The 18,525-nt window shown below is 38.9% G+C and overlaps 1 protein-coding gene across 1 annotated transcript in view; it reads left to right on the forward strand.

The window, feature by feature from the left end:
- Nucleotides 1–18,525, forward strand: part of LOC124603351 (extracellular matrix organizing protein FRAS1-like) — a 218,419-nt gene that overhangs the window by 165,832 nt on the left and 34,062 nt on the right. The window contains exons 15-16 of the mRNA XM_047136392.1: nt 14,516–14,704; nt 15,963–16,139. Of these exons, the coding sequence (XP_046992348.1) occupies nt 14,516–14,704; nt 15,963–16,139 (366 nt within the window). The remainder of the gene's footprint in view (nt 1–14,515; nt 14,705–15,962; nt 16,140–18,525) is intronic.

The raw sequence follows: 18,525 nt of genomic DNA on the forward strand, positions 1-18,525 counted from the left end.
AGTTCTGACAATTTGTGTTGTGCATATATGTGCATATACTGGGTGCTCCACTTAAGTTGCCAGGCATGTTTTCTCTGGTGTTTTGACAGACTTTTTTTTTCTTGCGATGTGTAACTGGAGTCTGCCTAAACAAATACTGCTCACCACAGGTTCTATGCAATGCCCATTGTCGACAGAAAGAATTGGTTTTAGCCATTACAAGTAGAATGTTTTTTAAATTGGAATTTTACATGTCCATTGGATAAAGTGATTCCAGATTACTCTAGTCTGGAATTCATAAATCTTTCATTAACAGGTACATGACAATACAAAGTTCACCCCTGGTAGATGAGTGGTCAGCACGACGGAATGTCATACCTAACAGCCTTGGTTCAATTCCCGGCTGGGTCAGAGATTTTCTCTGCTCAGGGACTGGGTGTTGTGTTGTCTTTATCATCATCATTTCATTCCCATCAACACGCAAGTCGCTGAAGTGGCGTCAACTCAAAAGACTTGCACCAGGTGAACAATCTACCCGCCGGGAGGCCCTAGCCACACAGCATTTTATTTACAATACAAAGAATAATTAATAAACCAATGGCAACAGCGACACATTGGCCCACATTGACTGCTACCACCATGTAGCAGTTCTGCCCAGTTGCTGCTGGAGTATTGGTTGTTCTTCATGTTTTAATGTCCCTGTTGATAAATATTGATAAAATGAATATTGCAGTAGACTAATTTGGAACCACACTATCAAATGGATATGTAAAATTCCACTTTAAAAAACATTTTGTTTGTAACAGGAAACAAGCCAATACTTTCTGCCAACACTGGGCATTATATGAAGGAATGATGTGCAGTGTTTGTTTAGGTTGACTCCACCTACACATTGCCATATTAAATTGCAAATCTGTGCCAAAACAGCAGAGAAAACAAGCCTGATGACTTTTAGAAGGGACACCCTATATTCTGAAACCTAGGAATAACTTTCTTTACTCATAACAATTTAACTTCTGTAGATGAGTGTACTCATCATCCTCTGCCACTCCCCAAGTGCTGAGGACATGTTTAAACATGGCCCCTGCGTTTTCCTGAATTGCTATTGACATGTTTATGCCCTGATCAACCGACCTCTCTCTGCTGCAGATGAGTTACTTCCATACCTCAATGAATACAAAAGTTTTGAGTATTTATCACACAACTAATGTGCCTCTTTGCAATGCAATCATGCCTTGAAGTTGAAAATTTCCGCTGAGTCACATTACATAAACATAAGCGTAGTGAAAGTATGTGTTGTCTTAGAATAAAATGACAATCTGTGTGTATAATCAATCTCTACAAATCAATTAAACAAACTCTGTTTTAAACTATTTCTAATAATTAAGACTCCTATAAGTAAGTAGAAATTGAAACTGTGCTGGACTCAAACTGGGACCTCTGTCTTTTGCTGGCAACATTTTATCAGTTTAATGGCCTAAGTCTATTTCACAGCATGAATTAAAACTTTAGCTTATCCTTATTTTGGAGTCAGTGCTGGAGTTTTGGTCAGAGAGCTTGGTTAATGGAGTGTTACCTGTTAAAGAGAAGTATGAATCCTGGGATAGTCACAATGCTTCAGTATCTCACTTGAAAGACTAGAAAAATTATCTGTCAGAACTGAACAATCTCTGGAGTTGCTGAATGGGACATCAGCCAGTATTACTAATGGATATGATAATTATGTTCTTGTTATTTTTGTACTACTGATGGATGATGATAATTTTGTTCTTCTTATTGGTGTTGATGACTGTGATGGTGATAACAACTGAAGTTTCATTATAGCATGCATGACACTGAAGAGTGAAAGTTTGTTTGTTAAATCAGAAGTTGTTTCAAGTGATGTTGTAATGTCATCATCAGGTTTTATAATTTAGATAATTTTCTAATAATGAATGTTGATCACAGGCAAATTGGATACCCAACATTTTGTTACAACTAACAGAATGGAAACACGTTGTACAAGTACCGTGCTTGGATGTGAAAGCAGGACCATACGAAAGGCTGGGGACAGTGTAGAATACACACCTTTGAATTGTAGTGCTGGAAGAAACTCCATAGAGTTACATGGACTGCAAAGAGAACAAATATGTCAGTATTACAGCAAATAAAGCTTGATTTCTCCTTGAAGGTTTCATACTGAAACAAAAACTGAGCTCCTTTGGGCAATCTTGAGAAGACATGATTTGCTGGAAAAGTTGTTAATGCTGGGGAAGACTGAAGAGACAAGAAGATGACAGAAAAGGATGAGATGGATTTATGACATCACAAATGTAACAGATTCTAAACTGAAAAGTCTGCAGAAGAAAGCAGAAGAAAGTGCACAATGAAAGAAATTGGTGTGCTTTAGTTCATGAGGTCATGGAGAGTCAGAATCAACTACAAGAGTAGAGAAAGTAAGAGAGAGAGAAACAGAGAGAGAGATCTAATAAATGACCATGGTGACCTTCAGATTCATATCTGGCACGTTAAATGAAAACAGTGACTCTCTAAAATAAATTTTAGCTCCAATAGTGGTAATTTAGCAATGATCACAAGATTTTCTATTCAAAATTTTATCTACCTTTTTTGTAAAGTTCATATGGAATATTTTCACTACATTAAACAGCTAAATTCTCACAATAATTAAATAATCACAAATCTTTCAGTTAGATCCACTTCAACTGGCTTCACTCAAAAGTATGACCACTCCTAACTACCTTTATTGAAGGAGCATTATTTTTAATTGTATAATCTTGTCACCAGTTCTTCTGTAATGTGGCTTTTCATTATACTTGAATATGCAGCAATATATTTCTTATCTTAATATGCATTGCATACTCTCTTTTTCTGTAAAATTATAGAGGAAAATGGGAGGAGTCAACTACTTAAAAGAACAATCTGAATGAATGGTGCATTTTGATAATTTATTCATTTGCAGACAAAACAAAATTCAAAGATACAGCTGGATTTACAATATGTTACTTAGTCTCTGTGCAGTTCAGTGCAGTTCCAGTGTTCACAATGACACCTGTAAGACACTATGACACATAACTCTCTCATAGTACAATTAATGTAATTGTATATCTAAAAACAAAGATGATGTGATTTACCAAACGAAAGCGCTGGCATGTCGATAGACACACAAACAAACACAAACATACACACAAAATTCAAGCTTTCGCAACCAACGGTTGCTTTGTTAGGACAGAGGGAAATGTCTGCTTGTGTCTGTGTATGTGCAGATGGATATGTGTGTGTGTGCGTGAGTGTATACCTGTCCTTTTTTCCCCCTAAGGTAAGTCTTTCCACTCCCGGGATTGGAATGACGCCTTACCCTCTCCCTTAAAACCCACATCCTTTTGTCTTTCCCTCTCCTTCCCTCTTTCCTGATGAAGTAACCGTTGGTTGCGAAAGCTTGAATTTTGTGTGTATGTTTGTGTGTCTATCGACATGCTAGCACTTTCGTTTGGTAAGTCACATCATCTTTGTTTTTAGATATATTTCTCCCACATGGAATGTTTCCCTCTGTTATATTCAATTAATGTAATTGGATAGATAAAAGATCTACTCACCAAGCAGCAGCAGAATCACCAAGCAGCAGCAGAACAAACACATAAAATAAGGTTATAACTAGGCAAGCTTTTGAAGCCATTGGCTCCTTCCTCAGGCAGAGGAGTTGAAAGGGAAGGAAGTGGGGTGAAGGAAAAGGACTGGAGAGGTCTGGAAAAAGGGGTAGATTTTGGGAAAGTCATCCAGAACTGCAGATCAGGGGAGACTTATCAGATGGAATGAGATGGAAAGACTGATTGTTGGGGACTGCACCAGATGAGATTTCAAAACCTGAGAGCTTAAAGATGGAAGACAGGGTAATATGCAAGAAAGAAATTACTGCTTAAACATAGTGCATGAATTAGTAAGAATGAAAAGCTAAGTTCATTCTACGTGACAGAGGTGGGAGGCGGGCAGCAAAAAATAGACAGTTAAGAAAATTAAAAATGTAGAAAACTAAAATGGAGTGAAGAGAGCAGTAGTTACTGTGAAGAAATGCTGAGACAGAAGGAATTTATGTAAATTAAGGCCTGATGGGTGGTGAGAACCAAGGACATGTGGCACTACTTCCCACCTCCAGAGTTCTGAGAAACTGGTGTCGGGGAAGAATTCAGATGGCACGTGGGGTGAAACAGGCATCGAAGTCATCATTGTCATGTTGTAGAGCATGCTCTTCAATAGGGTATTTCATGTTGCCAGTACACACCCACTGCCTATGCCCATTCATCCTAACTGATAATTTCGTGGTAGTAATGCCTATGTAATGTTATACATTCCAGACCAGGATAATACTGAGTGACCAGTGGTGTGCTCCAAAGTTGTTTTTGGAGGGATCAGTAGTACCAGGATTAGATGTGATGGCCCAGGAAATTTGCTTTTGGATTAGGCTGGTGGGATAATTATGTCCAGTGAAGGCTGAGGTGAGAATGGTCGTGTATTGCTGTAAAGAATCTGCATCCAAGCAAATACATTTGCCTTGAATGCCAACGCTGTAGGGGAGAGAACGTTGGGCATGGAAAGGATGGCAATTGTCAAAATGTAAGTACTGTTGTTTATTAGCAGATTTAATCTGGATAGTAGTAGTAATATTTGTAGCTGGCCTTCGGTGAGGATGAGATCAACATCAAGGAAAGTGGCATGGGATTCAGAATAGGACCTTGTGAAATTTAATTGGGAAAAAGTATTCAGAGATTCCAGGAATTTTAACTGGTCAGCCTCACCATGGGTTCATATGGTAAAGATGTCATCAATGTATCTAAACCAAACCAGGGGCTGAAGACTTATGGATCCCTGGAACCCCCTCCCAGTGACCCATGAAAAGGTTGGCATAGGAAGGAGCCATCTTGGTTCCCATGGCTATACCCCTGATCTGTTTGTACATATACCCCTCAAAGGTGAAGTAGCTGTTTGTAATTATAAAGTTGATTAAGGTGAGTAGGAAGGATATCGTAGGTTTGGAATCAGGGGGGTGCTGACTGAGGAAATGTTCAGCAGCAGACATATGATGTATGTGTGAGGTGGTGGCATCAATGGTGACAAGCAAGGTGCATGGTGGGAGAGGGGCATGAATTTCACATGATCTAGGAAATGATTGGTATCTTTGATATAGGAGGGAAGACTTTGTACTATGGGTTGCAGGTGCTGATCAATAAGACAGATATACGTCAAGTGGGTGCTTTGAGCCAGCAACTACAGGATGGCCAGGATGATTAGGTTTGCAGATCTTAGGAAGAAGGTAAAACAAAGGTGGGGGTGTGTGGCTTGGGGGGAGGGGGGGGGGGGGGTTAGAAGTTCTATGAACTGATGTGTTAGTCCTTTTGAGGGGCCTAAGGTTTTAAGGAGGGACTGCAGGTCAGTTCAATCACAGGAATGGAATCTTGATGGCAGATGCTGTATGTAGAGGTATCAGACAGCTGGCATAGACCTTCACAAACATACTCCTTTTGGTCAAACACCACAGTGGCAGATTCTTTGTCTGATGGGAGGATAATGGTGGAGTCATCAGCTTTTAGGGAACATAGAGCTGGGATTTCTGCAGAGGACAGGTTAGGGTCATGTTGTAGGGATGTGAGGAAGGGCTGTGAAGCAATGCTGGATGTGAGAAATTCTTTGAAGGCTTGTAAGAGATGATTTTGAGGTAGTTGTGGTGGATCAAATTGGGATCATGGTCAGAATTGTTCAAGGCGGAGTTCAGTGTCAGCTTTGCTGCTGGACAGGTTTTGGGATTGGGTTGCAAAATGATATTTCCAGTTGACATTATGTGTGAAGAAAAGTGTGTCCTTCACCAAATAAGCATGATCAAAAGCAGGTTTAGTGCTGAAAGTGAGACACCAGCATGACTACCACCAAATTATCAGTTAGGATGAATGGGCATAGGCAGAGGCAACATGCAGATGGCAACATGAAATATCCTGTTGCAGAGCATGCTCTACAACATGACAAGCAGGACCTTGATGCCTGTTTCAGCACAAGCACCATCTAGATTCTTCCCCCAGACACCAGTTTCTCAGAACTCCTCAGGTGTGAACAAGCACTACAACATCTCCCTTGTTCTCGCCATCCATCAGGCCTTAATTTATGTAAATTTCTTCTGTCTCAGCATTTCGTCACAGTAACTACTGCTCTCTTCACTCCATTTTAGGTTTCTACATTTTTCATTTTCTTAACTGTCTATTTTATGCTGCCCCCTTCCACCTCTGTTACATAAAATTTACTTTGCTTTCCATTCTTCTTAACTCATGCATGACATTTAAGCAGTAATCTCTGTCTTGCATATTACCCTGTTTTCCAACTTCAAGCTCTCAGATTTTCAAATCTCATCTGGTGCAATCCCCAATAATCAGTCTTTCCTTTTCATCCTGTCTGGTAAGTCTCTCCTGACTTGCGGTTCTGGATGACTTTCCCAAAATCTACCCCTTTTCCTAGATTTCTCCAGTCCTTTTCCTCCACCTCTCTTTCTTCCTCTTCAACCTTTCTGCCTGAAGAGGAAGCCACTGGCTCCAGAAGCTTGCTTCATTATAACCTACTTTTATGTGCATGTTCTGCCGCCACTTGGCGAGTAGATTTTTTTATCTACCCAATAACATTATTTTGTCAAAAATTGATTGTTTTTGTTGTTTTATCATAGTATAATTAATAAGACATTAGCTATTAACAATCCATGTAATTATGGAGTTTCCTCCATAAAATTAAAATTATGCCTATCCACAATACCACATCACCAATACCAATCACAATCAATCACACCACACATCTCGCACTGACAACTGCCATTTAGAGACTCCCACTTACTGACTGACTGTCTGCCTCTCTGTCTTTGCCAGAGCATAATAACAATTTTAATCATTGGCATGTGCAGCAACTTAATTACAGATTCCTCAAATGCTTGAAAAACTCTAACATCTGTCTTTTTCTGCTATAAAAATTTGTATTACATTCCAGTGTTAAATGAAGCAAGTCTATTTTAATCAGTCACATGCTACTGAAAAAATAAAAAATATTATTTTCATGTATTTCAGAGCTGTATAGTTTTACATGACACTCACAAGTGGCGCTTGATTGCTTAATTTGTCTGAACACTAGTCAGGTAGAACACTACACCCATCCCTCCATCAGGGGACAGAGAATTGCGGATCACATGTAGTACACATGATATGGTACAAAATGTGTGCCCTGTTTAGCTTCTAGGGCTCCAGGGAAATCATTTGACTTAATCTATTTCCACAGAATTGTGAAAGATGCTGACTGAAGTGGTTTTGATGCAAAGCAAGTTGTGATGCCTCACAACTAAGAATAAGACATATTCTGAAGATGGAAAGGCTTGTCAAAAGTTCTTGATTTGATTTGGCTAGTTACTGAGGATGAATCAATAAACTGACCCCTACAGCAAGTAAAAAAGTGGTGGATGTCCCTGTGTTATCCTAGAAGATTGCATTACCAAGCAAGATTACTGAGTTACTAACATAGGGTACACACAATTCACAGGAGTAGGTCTCAAATACCTGCCAAAACATACAGGTCTAGAAATAACAGCAATTTTCCTAAATCACCAACAGCAAATGATAAGATGATTTGCTGTATCCTGCTATTAGGGCATATAAGTGTGAGTGAACAGAATGTTGTATCACTGTGTGTGTGTGTGTGTGTGTGTGTGTGTGTGTGTACACAAATCAACCATCAACTGTACTAGTGCAGGCCAGCCACTGCAAGCCACCTGTGGGAATCATGCAAATGGCACAGTGTCTGCCATGCCATCTACTGGTGACTTGTGCCTATGTACATGCAGAGCAGTGCTGATGGGCTCTCTCTATAATCTTCCAGTTAGCACCATTCACATCAGTTGTTCTGTATTATGTTATGACTGGAGTCATGAGATTCTTATTTCCGTTATTGTTCAGAGGTTTATGAATAAAGCCATATTTGTGTTACTTGGAGTGGTTTCATGTATTACTTGGTTACTACGTGACTGGCGATGAGTCTGGTATGGTTTCTGCATGTGCAGTCTTTTAGTGCAGTTTCATTAGGTTTAGTCATTATGAACACTGTGCCACCAGCCCTGACTGAACAGTGTACTTCAGCAGTGACTACTTTGTTGGCTTCCATGCTGTTCCAACAACTTTCCCTCCAAATGACAATTTAACTGATGATTGGGAAGCTTGCAAAAAAAGACAGCATTTTTTGGCTTTTGGTGTGACAGACTGTGCAAAGCCTTCTTCCTCTCATAGATTCCACCTAAAATGTGTCAGTTACTGTGTCAGCTTGCCCCTTTACAAGAATCCTGAGCTCTTACTTCTGATCACATGTGCAGCTTATATCCAACTAACATCACGAATAATTACACATTATAGAGGCATGAGTTGAATTCTACCAATGCTGTAAAAAACGAATCCGGTCATATAGAGTTTAGACAGCCTAATTTCAAGGCCTTAGTCATAAGAATCAGTTGATTACTGATCTCCATAATGATTCTTATTTAGACTCTATGGTGTGCAACACAAATATCTGTTTAGCTCCAGACAAGGAAGTGAGTCAGAAGGCTTTACTCTATGAAAATCCTCTGTCAGCAGAAGTTTTGCAAGCAGCAGAATCTTTTGAAGTTTCTTAGGCAGCAGTTGACCAAACTGGGGTGATGTGGCAGTAGTGTCACAGGATGTTCCCACTAGGACAACAGATAGCTTGCACAAGGAAGTGGCAGTGGCAGTGGTAAACATGCATTCCCAGTGCTGAGCAGACCAAGGTCAGCCCAAGCAGCCATTATCACCACAGTGCCAGCACCAACATTCTCTGTTTCCATCTTGTCCTCCCTGTTCTGTATAGCATGAACATTCAGTGTGCCCAAAGCACAGGGCTATTTGTAGGGCTTGACAGAAGAAAGGCTAGATTGTCTCCATGTGTCCATTCACTGAATGTTGCTCAGGATACAGACAGGAATGTAAACTGTGTGACTCCAATGCTTGTGACTTCTCCCAAGTTGTTTACTGGGTTAAGTGTTTTTCGCCAAGTGCTGTGGCTACAAATTGACATAGGTGCTGCAGTGACGTTATTGAACTCTCAAACCTATGTGAGTTTAAGCTCACAGAACACCAGTTACACACAAGCCGGTCAGTTATAATGAACAGAACATTGCATTGTTGAGACAACTTATAGCTTTTGCCTCTTTCTATTATGTTTTTGGTGGCTTCTGATGCAGGTGTTGAGAACTTGTTCAAGATGGACGCATTTCAGTCCTTTGGATTTTCTATCACCAGTGCAGTTCACCTTGTGTCCAGTCAGGTAATATATTCTCAATTGGAAACACTGTGTGAGGAATCTTTGAACTAGTTTTCCAAAGATATAGGGCGTGTTGCGAATTTTTCTACTGATATTTCTTTGAAGTTCATGGCTTGGCTCATTTCTGTCTTACACATCCTATTCCTGTCACCCACAAAGATCAAGTGAAAGCAGAATTGGACAGACTTCAAAGCTGAAGTGAAAACAGAGTTGGACAGACTTCCATCCTTAGGAGTGGTGCAACCTGTTATGGTTAGTGAATGGTCATCTCCGCTAGTTGTATTTCATAAGCCATCAGGGAAACTTGGTCTCTGTGGGTGGGTACATATCCTCTCCCATAGCAGGAGGAGCCATTGGCAAAAATGTCAAGTGGCCACTACTTTCCTAAAATCAATTTGTCTACAGCATATCTGCAACAGTCCATGTAGATAAAAACTCTCAGCAAGTTCCAGTTCTGAATACTCCTTTCAGTCTCTAATAATATTTGCACTTTCCTTTTGGTGTGGCTAGTGGCCCTGCAATTTTCCAACGATTTTTAGACTGAATATGCCTGTCCTGGGTTACATGAATCACATGGGTGATATTGTTGACATGGGCTCTTCCACGATCAGTCACTTGAAAAATTTGTGCACTTTGTTTTCTGTCTTACAATCTGCAGGCTTATGGTGAGACATCACAGAAGCTCAGTTTTTTCAACCTACTTTTGTTTATTGGGGTTCAAGGTCTTGCGGGATGAGGTTCGCCCTCTGCCAGACCACATCTTCACTGTTATGTCTATGCCTCACCCTTCATCCATGAAGGAGCTTCAGGCCCACCTAGAGAAGATGGCCTACTACCATAAATTCCTGCCAGGGGAAACAATGTTGGCCCACCAATTGCATAACTTGTTATGCAAGATTGTATCTTTTCACTGGAGCCCAGACTGTGAACATGATTTTCAAATGCTGAAATCTAAACTAGTCTTGGTCCCTTGTTTAGCTACATTCTCTCTGGACTAGCACATCATTTTGGTGACTGATGCCTCACAGTGTGGCCTCAATGTAATCTTAGCATGCCAGTGTGCCAATGGATGTGAACGATCTGTTGCTTTCACCTCTAAATCTCTCAATCTGACCCAGCAGCATTACTCCCAAGTGAAAAAAGAAGCTCTTGCCACAGTCTATGCTCTCCAGGAATTTCATGTTTTTTTTTCTGTGGCTTCAAGTTTCACCCTATTACTGACCATACCCTTCATTTCCTTGTTTAAGCCTTACACTTTCTTGCTTGATGAGGCAGAACACTGCCTACAATGCTGAGTGCTGTTCTTGTCTCACTACAATTGAAGAACTGCTTTGCTCCCCTCTTGATACAGAAACACAGCCTGTGGTCAAGGATTTTCCAGTTGCGAGCTCAGATGTAGCAGCTGCCATCGCCGCTGACCTGGTTCTCTGCTACATGGTTCTGTTTTGTTTAAAGGGCTAGCCAGATAAAGCAGTGGGTTAGTCTTTGGACCCCTCGCACAACCTTTTCTCCTCACATTATCATTCTCCCAGAGTAGTCATTCCCACTGTATTATGTTGTGAGGTTCTACGCCTTCTCCAACAGGGTCTTTGAGGAGTTTCATGCACTAACCTGTTGGATAGGAGACATGTTTTTTGACCAGGGATTGATGGCATTTCATCTGTTTTGTTGTGGCTTGTCAGCAGTGTGCCCAACAATGGGGCATCCCTATCCCGTGGCCCACTTCATGCCAGATACGGAAATGCATTCATTTGGAAATGCATCATATGAGCATTGTGGGTCCCTTCTTAAATTATTATTGGCCCTTGGTTATGGATGCAGTTTGCTGGTTTCCTTACATTCTCCAATGTGAGTTAACATCAGCTATCACAATTTGTGTGCTTTTGAGCGGTTTCCAATAATGGGACCCAGTTCATTTCCCACAGCTTTCAATTGTCTTGTTCCTGTCATAGCATTCATCATGTCCTGGCTCCCCCATTCCAACCTCAATAAAATGGTGAGGCAGAATGACTAAAGTGTACATTCAAGTCCCAAATGAAAAAGTTTGTTGTGGATTCTTCCGTTTTCTCAGCACCTATCATTTCATGCCTATGGGGGAGTTGAGCCAGCTGAGTTGCTTCAAGGCTGGCAGCCACATATGTTCCTCCACCTTCCAAGGTGTGCACATCTGCCATGGTCGGATTCATCTGCTCGTTTCACATCACAGTCACCAAGGCACGGGGGTTTGGTCAGCAAGTGTATACTGGCCACTGTTGTCTGCCACCAGGGATGCCATCTTTGTGATATCTGAACAGTGAATGGGCTGGTGGTGCACAATTTTGATCAGCTGTGCCCCTGCTTACCACTGGAAGTTAACAGTTCACGGGTGCAGCCCTGTCACCGCAGCCTGCCCCTCCACTCTCCACCTCAAGCCCATTGTCATCTGCTGTGGAGACACTCCCATGCCATTGGCTGCCTCCTCCACATGCAGCACCCTGAGGTTCCAGCTTCCCAGTGCCAGGTGCTGGTCAATCTCTGGCCACCATCGTAGTTGATCTGTGCAACAATCAGTATGTCAATTTTAAAAAATCGGCCAGCTTCTGGTAGGACTCATGCACTGAGGGTTCCATACAAACTTAATTATGTATGTAAGCAGTCACCCATTCTGGGAATAGAAAATCTCACCAATTTTTGTCTGTTGTCAACATTGATACTGGGAAGGTATTGGTCCCAGGATTCCAAGACTTTCAGAATGTTTCTGTTTCAATAATATACATGTGACAAAGTGGTGCAAGAGTCAGGTGACCATTTTTATAATAATCAATGGTTCTTCATTCTGGCTTACTGTGTCACAATGGTAAAAGTCAAACTTCAGGCAAGGAATGACTGTATTGCTCATATGATGCATTTCCAAATTTATCCACCATCAAATAGACAGGAGCAATTACTGCACATATATATTGTGTTTCAAGTTATATGTGAAACAAACGTTCACAGACTTCTACCCTTGTGGCCCAGTCAGCCTACTGATTGTTTTAATTTCAAGTTTGGCATCAGATAACAAATGACAAAAGAAATATTTCCTTCGTGTGATATAATTACAAGTTAACAGTTTTCAATTCTTTGCTACACTTGTACTGTGAAACCTTACTTGTTGCCAAATTTCATCATTGTAGATCAACAGAAAGCACCATACAGATTTTGATGAGTGAGTTTGCAAGTATCAAAACATGTGTCCTAAATGACTGTGCCTTTTGACTGCATTGACTTAGAAGATAATGTTTATTGTAACACCAAAGGACCCTAGTATGTGACATAAATTTCATCTTGATATGTCAACCCATTTCTGAGAAAAAGGGGTTTTAACAGATGGACAAACAGACAGACAGTCTACTAGAAGATGACAAAAAAAATTTCTTCATGAGATTGGTAACTAATTTACAGTTTTTGGATTTTCTTCCTGTGGTTGTACTGTGAAACCTTCCTTTTTGCCAAATTTCATGATTTTAAGGCAACAGGAAGTACCCTATAGATTTTGATGAGCGAATTTGTATCAAAATATGTATCATAAATGGCCATAACTTTTGACTGCATTGACTTGAAGCTAACATTTATTATACCACCAAGGAACCATAGATCTCAGCATGTGACGTAAATTTCAACATATGTCTACCCATTCATGAGTGAAAGGGGCCTTAACAGCCAGATGGACAGACAGACAGACAGTTGATAACAAATTACCAAAAAAATATTTTTCACTTGTGATAATTACAAATTTTCAGTTTTAGGGTTTTTTCTTTGGTTATACCATGAAATCTTCCTTTTTGCCAATTTTTATGATTCTAGGACAATGGGAAGTATCCTTTAGGTTTTGATGAGTGAGTTTGCAAATATTAAAATATGTGACATAAATGGCCATATCTTTTGATTGCCTTGGCTTAGAAGCTTCAATTTCTTATATCACCAAGGACCTATAGACCTCAGTATGTGGCATACATTTTAAACTTGATATGCCTACCCGTTCCTGAGAAAGGTGGTTTTTAACAGTCAGATAGACAGACAGACAGACAAACAAACAGACAGACAAGAAAGTGATCCTATAAGGATTCTGTTGAGGCATGGAACCCTAAAAATGACATGGAAAATTCAAAATAACAAAAGGAATTATCTTAAGGCTAATTGGTTTGTGCCTACACTTCTGTCTAAGCTACTAATTATGTCTTCATAATTAGTTGTCTTAAACTATCACTATAAATACTGAGAAAAGCCAAAATATTGAGCCTTTAATCCAACATGAAGATATGAAAACTGTTTTTGATGAGCTTCAGTTTTCAAAATGATCTTTTTCACTGCTGTTTGTAATCGTAAGTGTGGATACATTCTTAGAGTGATCTTGATAATAGGACAACACCTTTAACATTTAATGGGTCCTAGTTTGGATGAACTGAATTATGGAAGAAGCTGGCTTTTCATGAAATCTAATTTCATTTCAAGCAGACTTAATTCATATCATCTGTTTACTGGAAAACTCAGTTGAATAGTAAATCCATCCAGCTAAGTAAGTCCATGCAAAGTAATTATGTCAACATCTTTACAATTACACAAGGGCCTGCACCTCAATACTGAAATAAACACTTCACTATTTTAAATTACTGTGGTGTAGGTCACCAGGCTGCAGTCCTGCCCATGACCTTTGAGACCTATGCATGCATTGTTAGGACCATCTAGCTTACATTCAGGACTTTGACATATGACTGTAGATATTATGTATGTCAAATGAGCACCATCACACTGTTAGGAAGGTGGTCCAAATCTCTTGGCTTAATAGTGTATAACAGTAACACAATTGTGTGTCATTTGAGTGGCAATGACTTTCACAAACCATAATTTATTAAAGAAATACAAACAAGACCAACATAGAGTAATAAACACTAAGTACAAAAAGTTGCTGGAAAAAAATCTGAATTCATCACTAATACTTCAATACTTCAAATACTTCAAATTTTGGTTTTCAGTCAGCTGTATTTCAACAAATATAGAAAAATGTTTTGCAAACCCTAAGTCACATACATTAGCCTTTTTCCTCTAAGGTACAAAGGTAGGGCAAGTAAATAAACAGACAGTTCCAGTCATATTTCTCTCAAAAATTTCATGATATGTATTATATTATAACTTCTTTATCTGGACTAACAAAAATTTTTTATTTTTTTGTTTTCAGGATTACAAAGGCCCCTACTTTCCTGAGGAAACAGTTGTTGGGCATATCCTTTGGCTTCCTACCCACCAATTGCACTCAGCATATCAGTTAACAGTACATCGTGTCTATGTTTGTTCTGGAAATGCTGATACTGCCCCTACCAGTTGCCTACGGGGATCTCCAGGACTGGGCCACACTATCTTATTACTGGTACTACTACTTTAGCTTAAATGGTTTCTATTTTGGCAATAGAACATTTCTATAAGCCACTGAAATCAGAGTTTAGTTAAAACAACTCCTTCCTATTTTCATAACTAGTAGTCATTGGTAAATAATGAAGAATTTGTGTTTTGCAAAGCACATGGAGAACTCATGCTGTTAATTATTCTTTCTTTAGCAATTGCTTGACTAATTTCTTTTCTTTGCATCACTTAGCATTTTGTAAAAATGATTTGCTTTACTCAAATTTATAACTTTTTGCAGCATCAGACTTCTGTTCTATCTTCAAAATGACATGGTACTATGAAAACTGGGATCAAAGAGATAACCAATATTTTCTAATTTGATGAATCTACTCAGAATGCTGAACACACTTCTTTTTCCATGTTCTCACAATCTGAAAACACATTTTCTGATTTGAATTGTCATTTTTTATTTCCTCCAAGAATGAAAATGAGAGGTATTTACTGGTGATACACATAAAACTCTGTTACCTTGAGTACTTAATCAAGTCAAAATATTCCATTCATTTACAATTGTTACATAATTACATCAATATATTTTCATTCTTTTACTTTTTAAGACAAAAATTTCCTGTTTACTTATGATTTAAATTATATTTTGTAACAAAATTATGCACAGACTAAAGAAGAACATAGCTCATTTGAAATGTTTTCTGTGCTCTAAAAAAAAAAAAAAAAAAAAAAAAAAAAAAAAAAAAAAAAAAAAAAAAAAAAAAAAAAAAAAAAAAAAATAGACTCGCATCCTAGCCCTTCTAGTAATCTCACAGACTAATCATAACAGGTATTCCTTTTTGGAGTTCTCAGTTTTATTACAGCCTCTTCCTAATTAGAAAATACAAGGAACTTGTAGGTTTTAATTAATATTATTAAGAGGCTTTCATACTCTGTGTGTGTGTGTGTGTGTGTGTGTGTGTGTGTGTGTGTGTGTGTGTGTGTGTGTGTGTGTGTGTGTCCTAACAAGAAAGGTAAGTATCAAAGCTGAGTCATGATGTTCAACACCTCGTTTGGTTAGTTTCATGTTCCATGGATCATTTGCATGATAAAATAATGATGTGGAATTAGCGTTTCATGTTCACATCACAAATTATGTGCCTATCTACTGGTCAACATTTCCTTGCTATGGTGAGTGACATTTTATGTACAGTTTATATGGGCTCAAATGATGTCATTAACAAATTCTTTGATTACCAGAAAATACTTACATGTTTCTATACATTTTTAAACAGGATAGAGATGATCCAGAAATTTCTGATGACTCTTACAATGATAACTCCTTTGAAGCACGTTTTGCTTCTGAAATGGATGATTTTGGCAAGCTTGCTCATTTTCCTGGAGCTGATGGCTTCATCTTCAAAGTAGCACCTTTATATAGTATGAATGTTGGTAATCAATGGTATCTACAGGTAAGACAAATAGATTAAACTAGCAAGATTTGTGCTCAAATGTTTTAAAATCAACACTCAAGTAAATACATTACAAAAGCTTTCCTAAAGACTATGCCTGGGGGAAACTGTGTGCTGCAAAACAATAGAGCATAGACAATCAGCGGATTCCCCACCCCCAAACCCCACATCCCCACCCCCAGCTTCAGTCTATGACTCGTTTGATGGAGCTAATCACAAATTCCTTCAACTCAGAGAGAGTAATTATTGTTTGGCCATATTCCAGTCTCTGTCTTCCCCTACAGTTTTTCCCCTTTACAGCTCCCTCTGGTTCCATAGAACTTATTTGTTGGTGTCTTAACACATGACCTATCATCCTGTCCTCTCTTCTTGTTAGTGTTCTCCATATGTTCCTTTCTTCACCATTTCTGCAGAGAACCACATCTTCCCTTATCTTATCACTCCACCTAATTTTCAACATTCTTATGTAGCATCACATCTCAAATGCTTTGATTCTGTACTGTTCCAGCTTCCCACAGTCCACAATATACTGCCATACAATGCCGTGCTCCTAACGAACACTCTCAGAAATTTCTTCCTCAAATTAAGGCCAATGTTTAATGCTAATAGACTTTCTTTGGCCAGAAATGCCCTCTTTGCCTGTAGTTCTCTGTTTTTATGTCCTTTCTTTGTCCATCATGAGTTATTTTGCTTCCAACGTGCCAGAATTCTTTAACATCTTCGACTTTTTGATCACCAATTTCGATGTTAAGCTAATCATTATTCTCATTCCTGCTACTTCTCATCACTTTTGCCTTTCTTTGGTTTACCCTCTTCCACATTCTGTGCTCATTAGACTGTTCATTCCACTCAACAGGTCCCAAATTATTCTCCACTTTCACTGAGGATAGCAGTGCCATCAGTGAATCTTAATACTGATATCCTTTCACCCTGAATGTTAATCCCATTCTTGAACATTTCTTTTGTTTCTGTCACTGTTTCTTCAATATACAGATTGATCAGTAGGAGTAGAAGACTGCATCCCTGTCTTACACCCTTTTGTTCTTGGTCTTCCAGTCTTATTTTTCCCTCTCGGTTCTTGTACATATTGTATATTGCCCATTATTCCCTATAGCTTACTCCTATTTTTCTCAGATTTTCAAACATCTTGCACTATTTTACACTGTCAAATGCTTTTTTCTAGGTCAACAGTTCCTATGAACCTGTCTTGATTTTCCTTCAGTCTTGGTTTCCTTATCAAGCAAATCATCGGAACTGCTGGTCTGATGCCTTTGCCTTTCCTAAACCCAAACTGATTGGCATCTAATATATTCTCATTTTTCTTTTCCATTCTTTGTCTATGATTCTTGTCAGCAGCTTGACTGCATAAGTTGTCAGTCTCATTGTAAAATAGTTCTTGCACTTATCTGCTCTTGCTATCTATACACCATCTACAATAGTTGGTTGGTTGCCACTTTTCCCAATGATTCTACAAATTCCAAAGGAATGTTATCTATCCCTTCTGCCTTACTTGACCTCAAATCTTCCAAAGTTCTTTCAAATTCTGACTCCAACACTGAATTTCCTATGCCTTTGATATCAACCACAATTCCTTCGTCTATTGTGTCATCAGAAAAGTCTTCCCCCTCATAGAGGCCTTCAGTGTACTCTTTCCACCAGCCTGCTCTCTCTTTTGTGCTTAACAGGGGAATTCCCTTTGCATTCTTACCATTGGTAACCTTGTTTTCAGTCTCACTAAAGGTTCTTTTGATTTTTCTACATGGTGAACCCGTACCTCCAATGACCATTTCTTTTTCAATTTCTTCACATTTTTCATGCAGCCATTTCATCTTGGCTTCCCTGTATATCCTATTTATTTCATTCGCAAGTGGCTTATATTACAGTATTCCTGTGTTTCCCTGAACATTTTTGTACTTCCTTCTTTTGTCAATCACTTCAACTGAACCACCTACTGTAATACTGCTTATCATAGAGAGTCATTTATATGACTGGTATATTGTATGTGTCATTATCAACAGGTATTAATAAGGAACTGACATACAAATGTTTACTTTCTGAGCTGCTCCAGTTTGGCATGGTTGGAGTCCAGACAGCAAGTACACTTAAACAATCATTCACAACTATTTGTGCCAATAAGTAAGTCAGTCAACTAAAAATTATGCATGAATGGACACTCAAAACATACTGTTAGAGTATGTAAGCTTTCAGGTCATATCATATCTCTTTCACTTTCTATTACTTACTGTTGCTGCAAATGTCCCACAGTATCTAGTTATGACTTGGATTATTTTAGTCAAATATCTAACAGTGGGTTATTTAGTAATGGTAAGTAAAGTAATGATATACTTAAAGCCATATAAACCAATAGCTTAATGCCATCTTAGAA

This window comes from Schistocerca americana, chromosome 1, assembly GCF_021461395.2.
Source record: "Schistocerca americana isolate TAMUIC-IGC-003095 chromosome 1, iqSchAmer2.1, whole genome shotgun sequence".
NCBI lineage: Eukaryota > Metazoa > Arthropoda > Insecta > Orthoptera > Acrididae > Schistocerca > Schistocerca americana.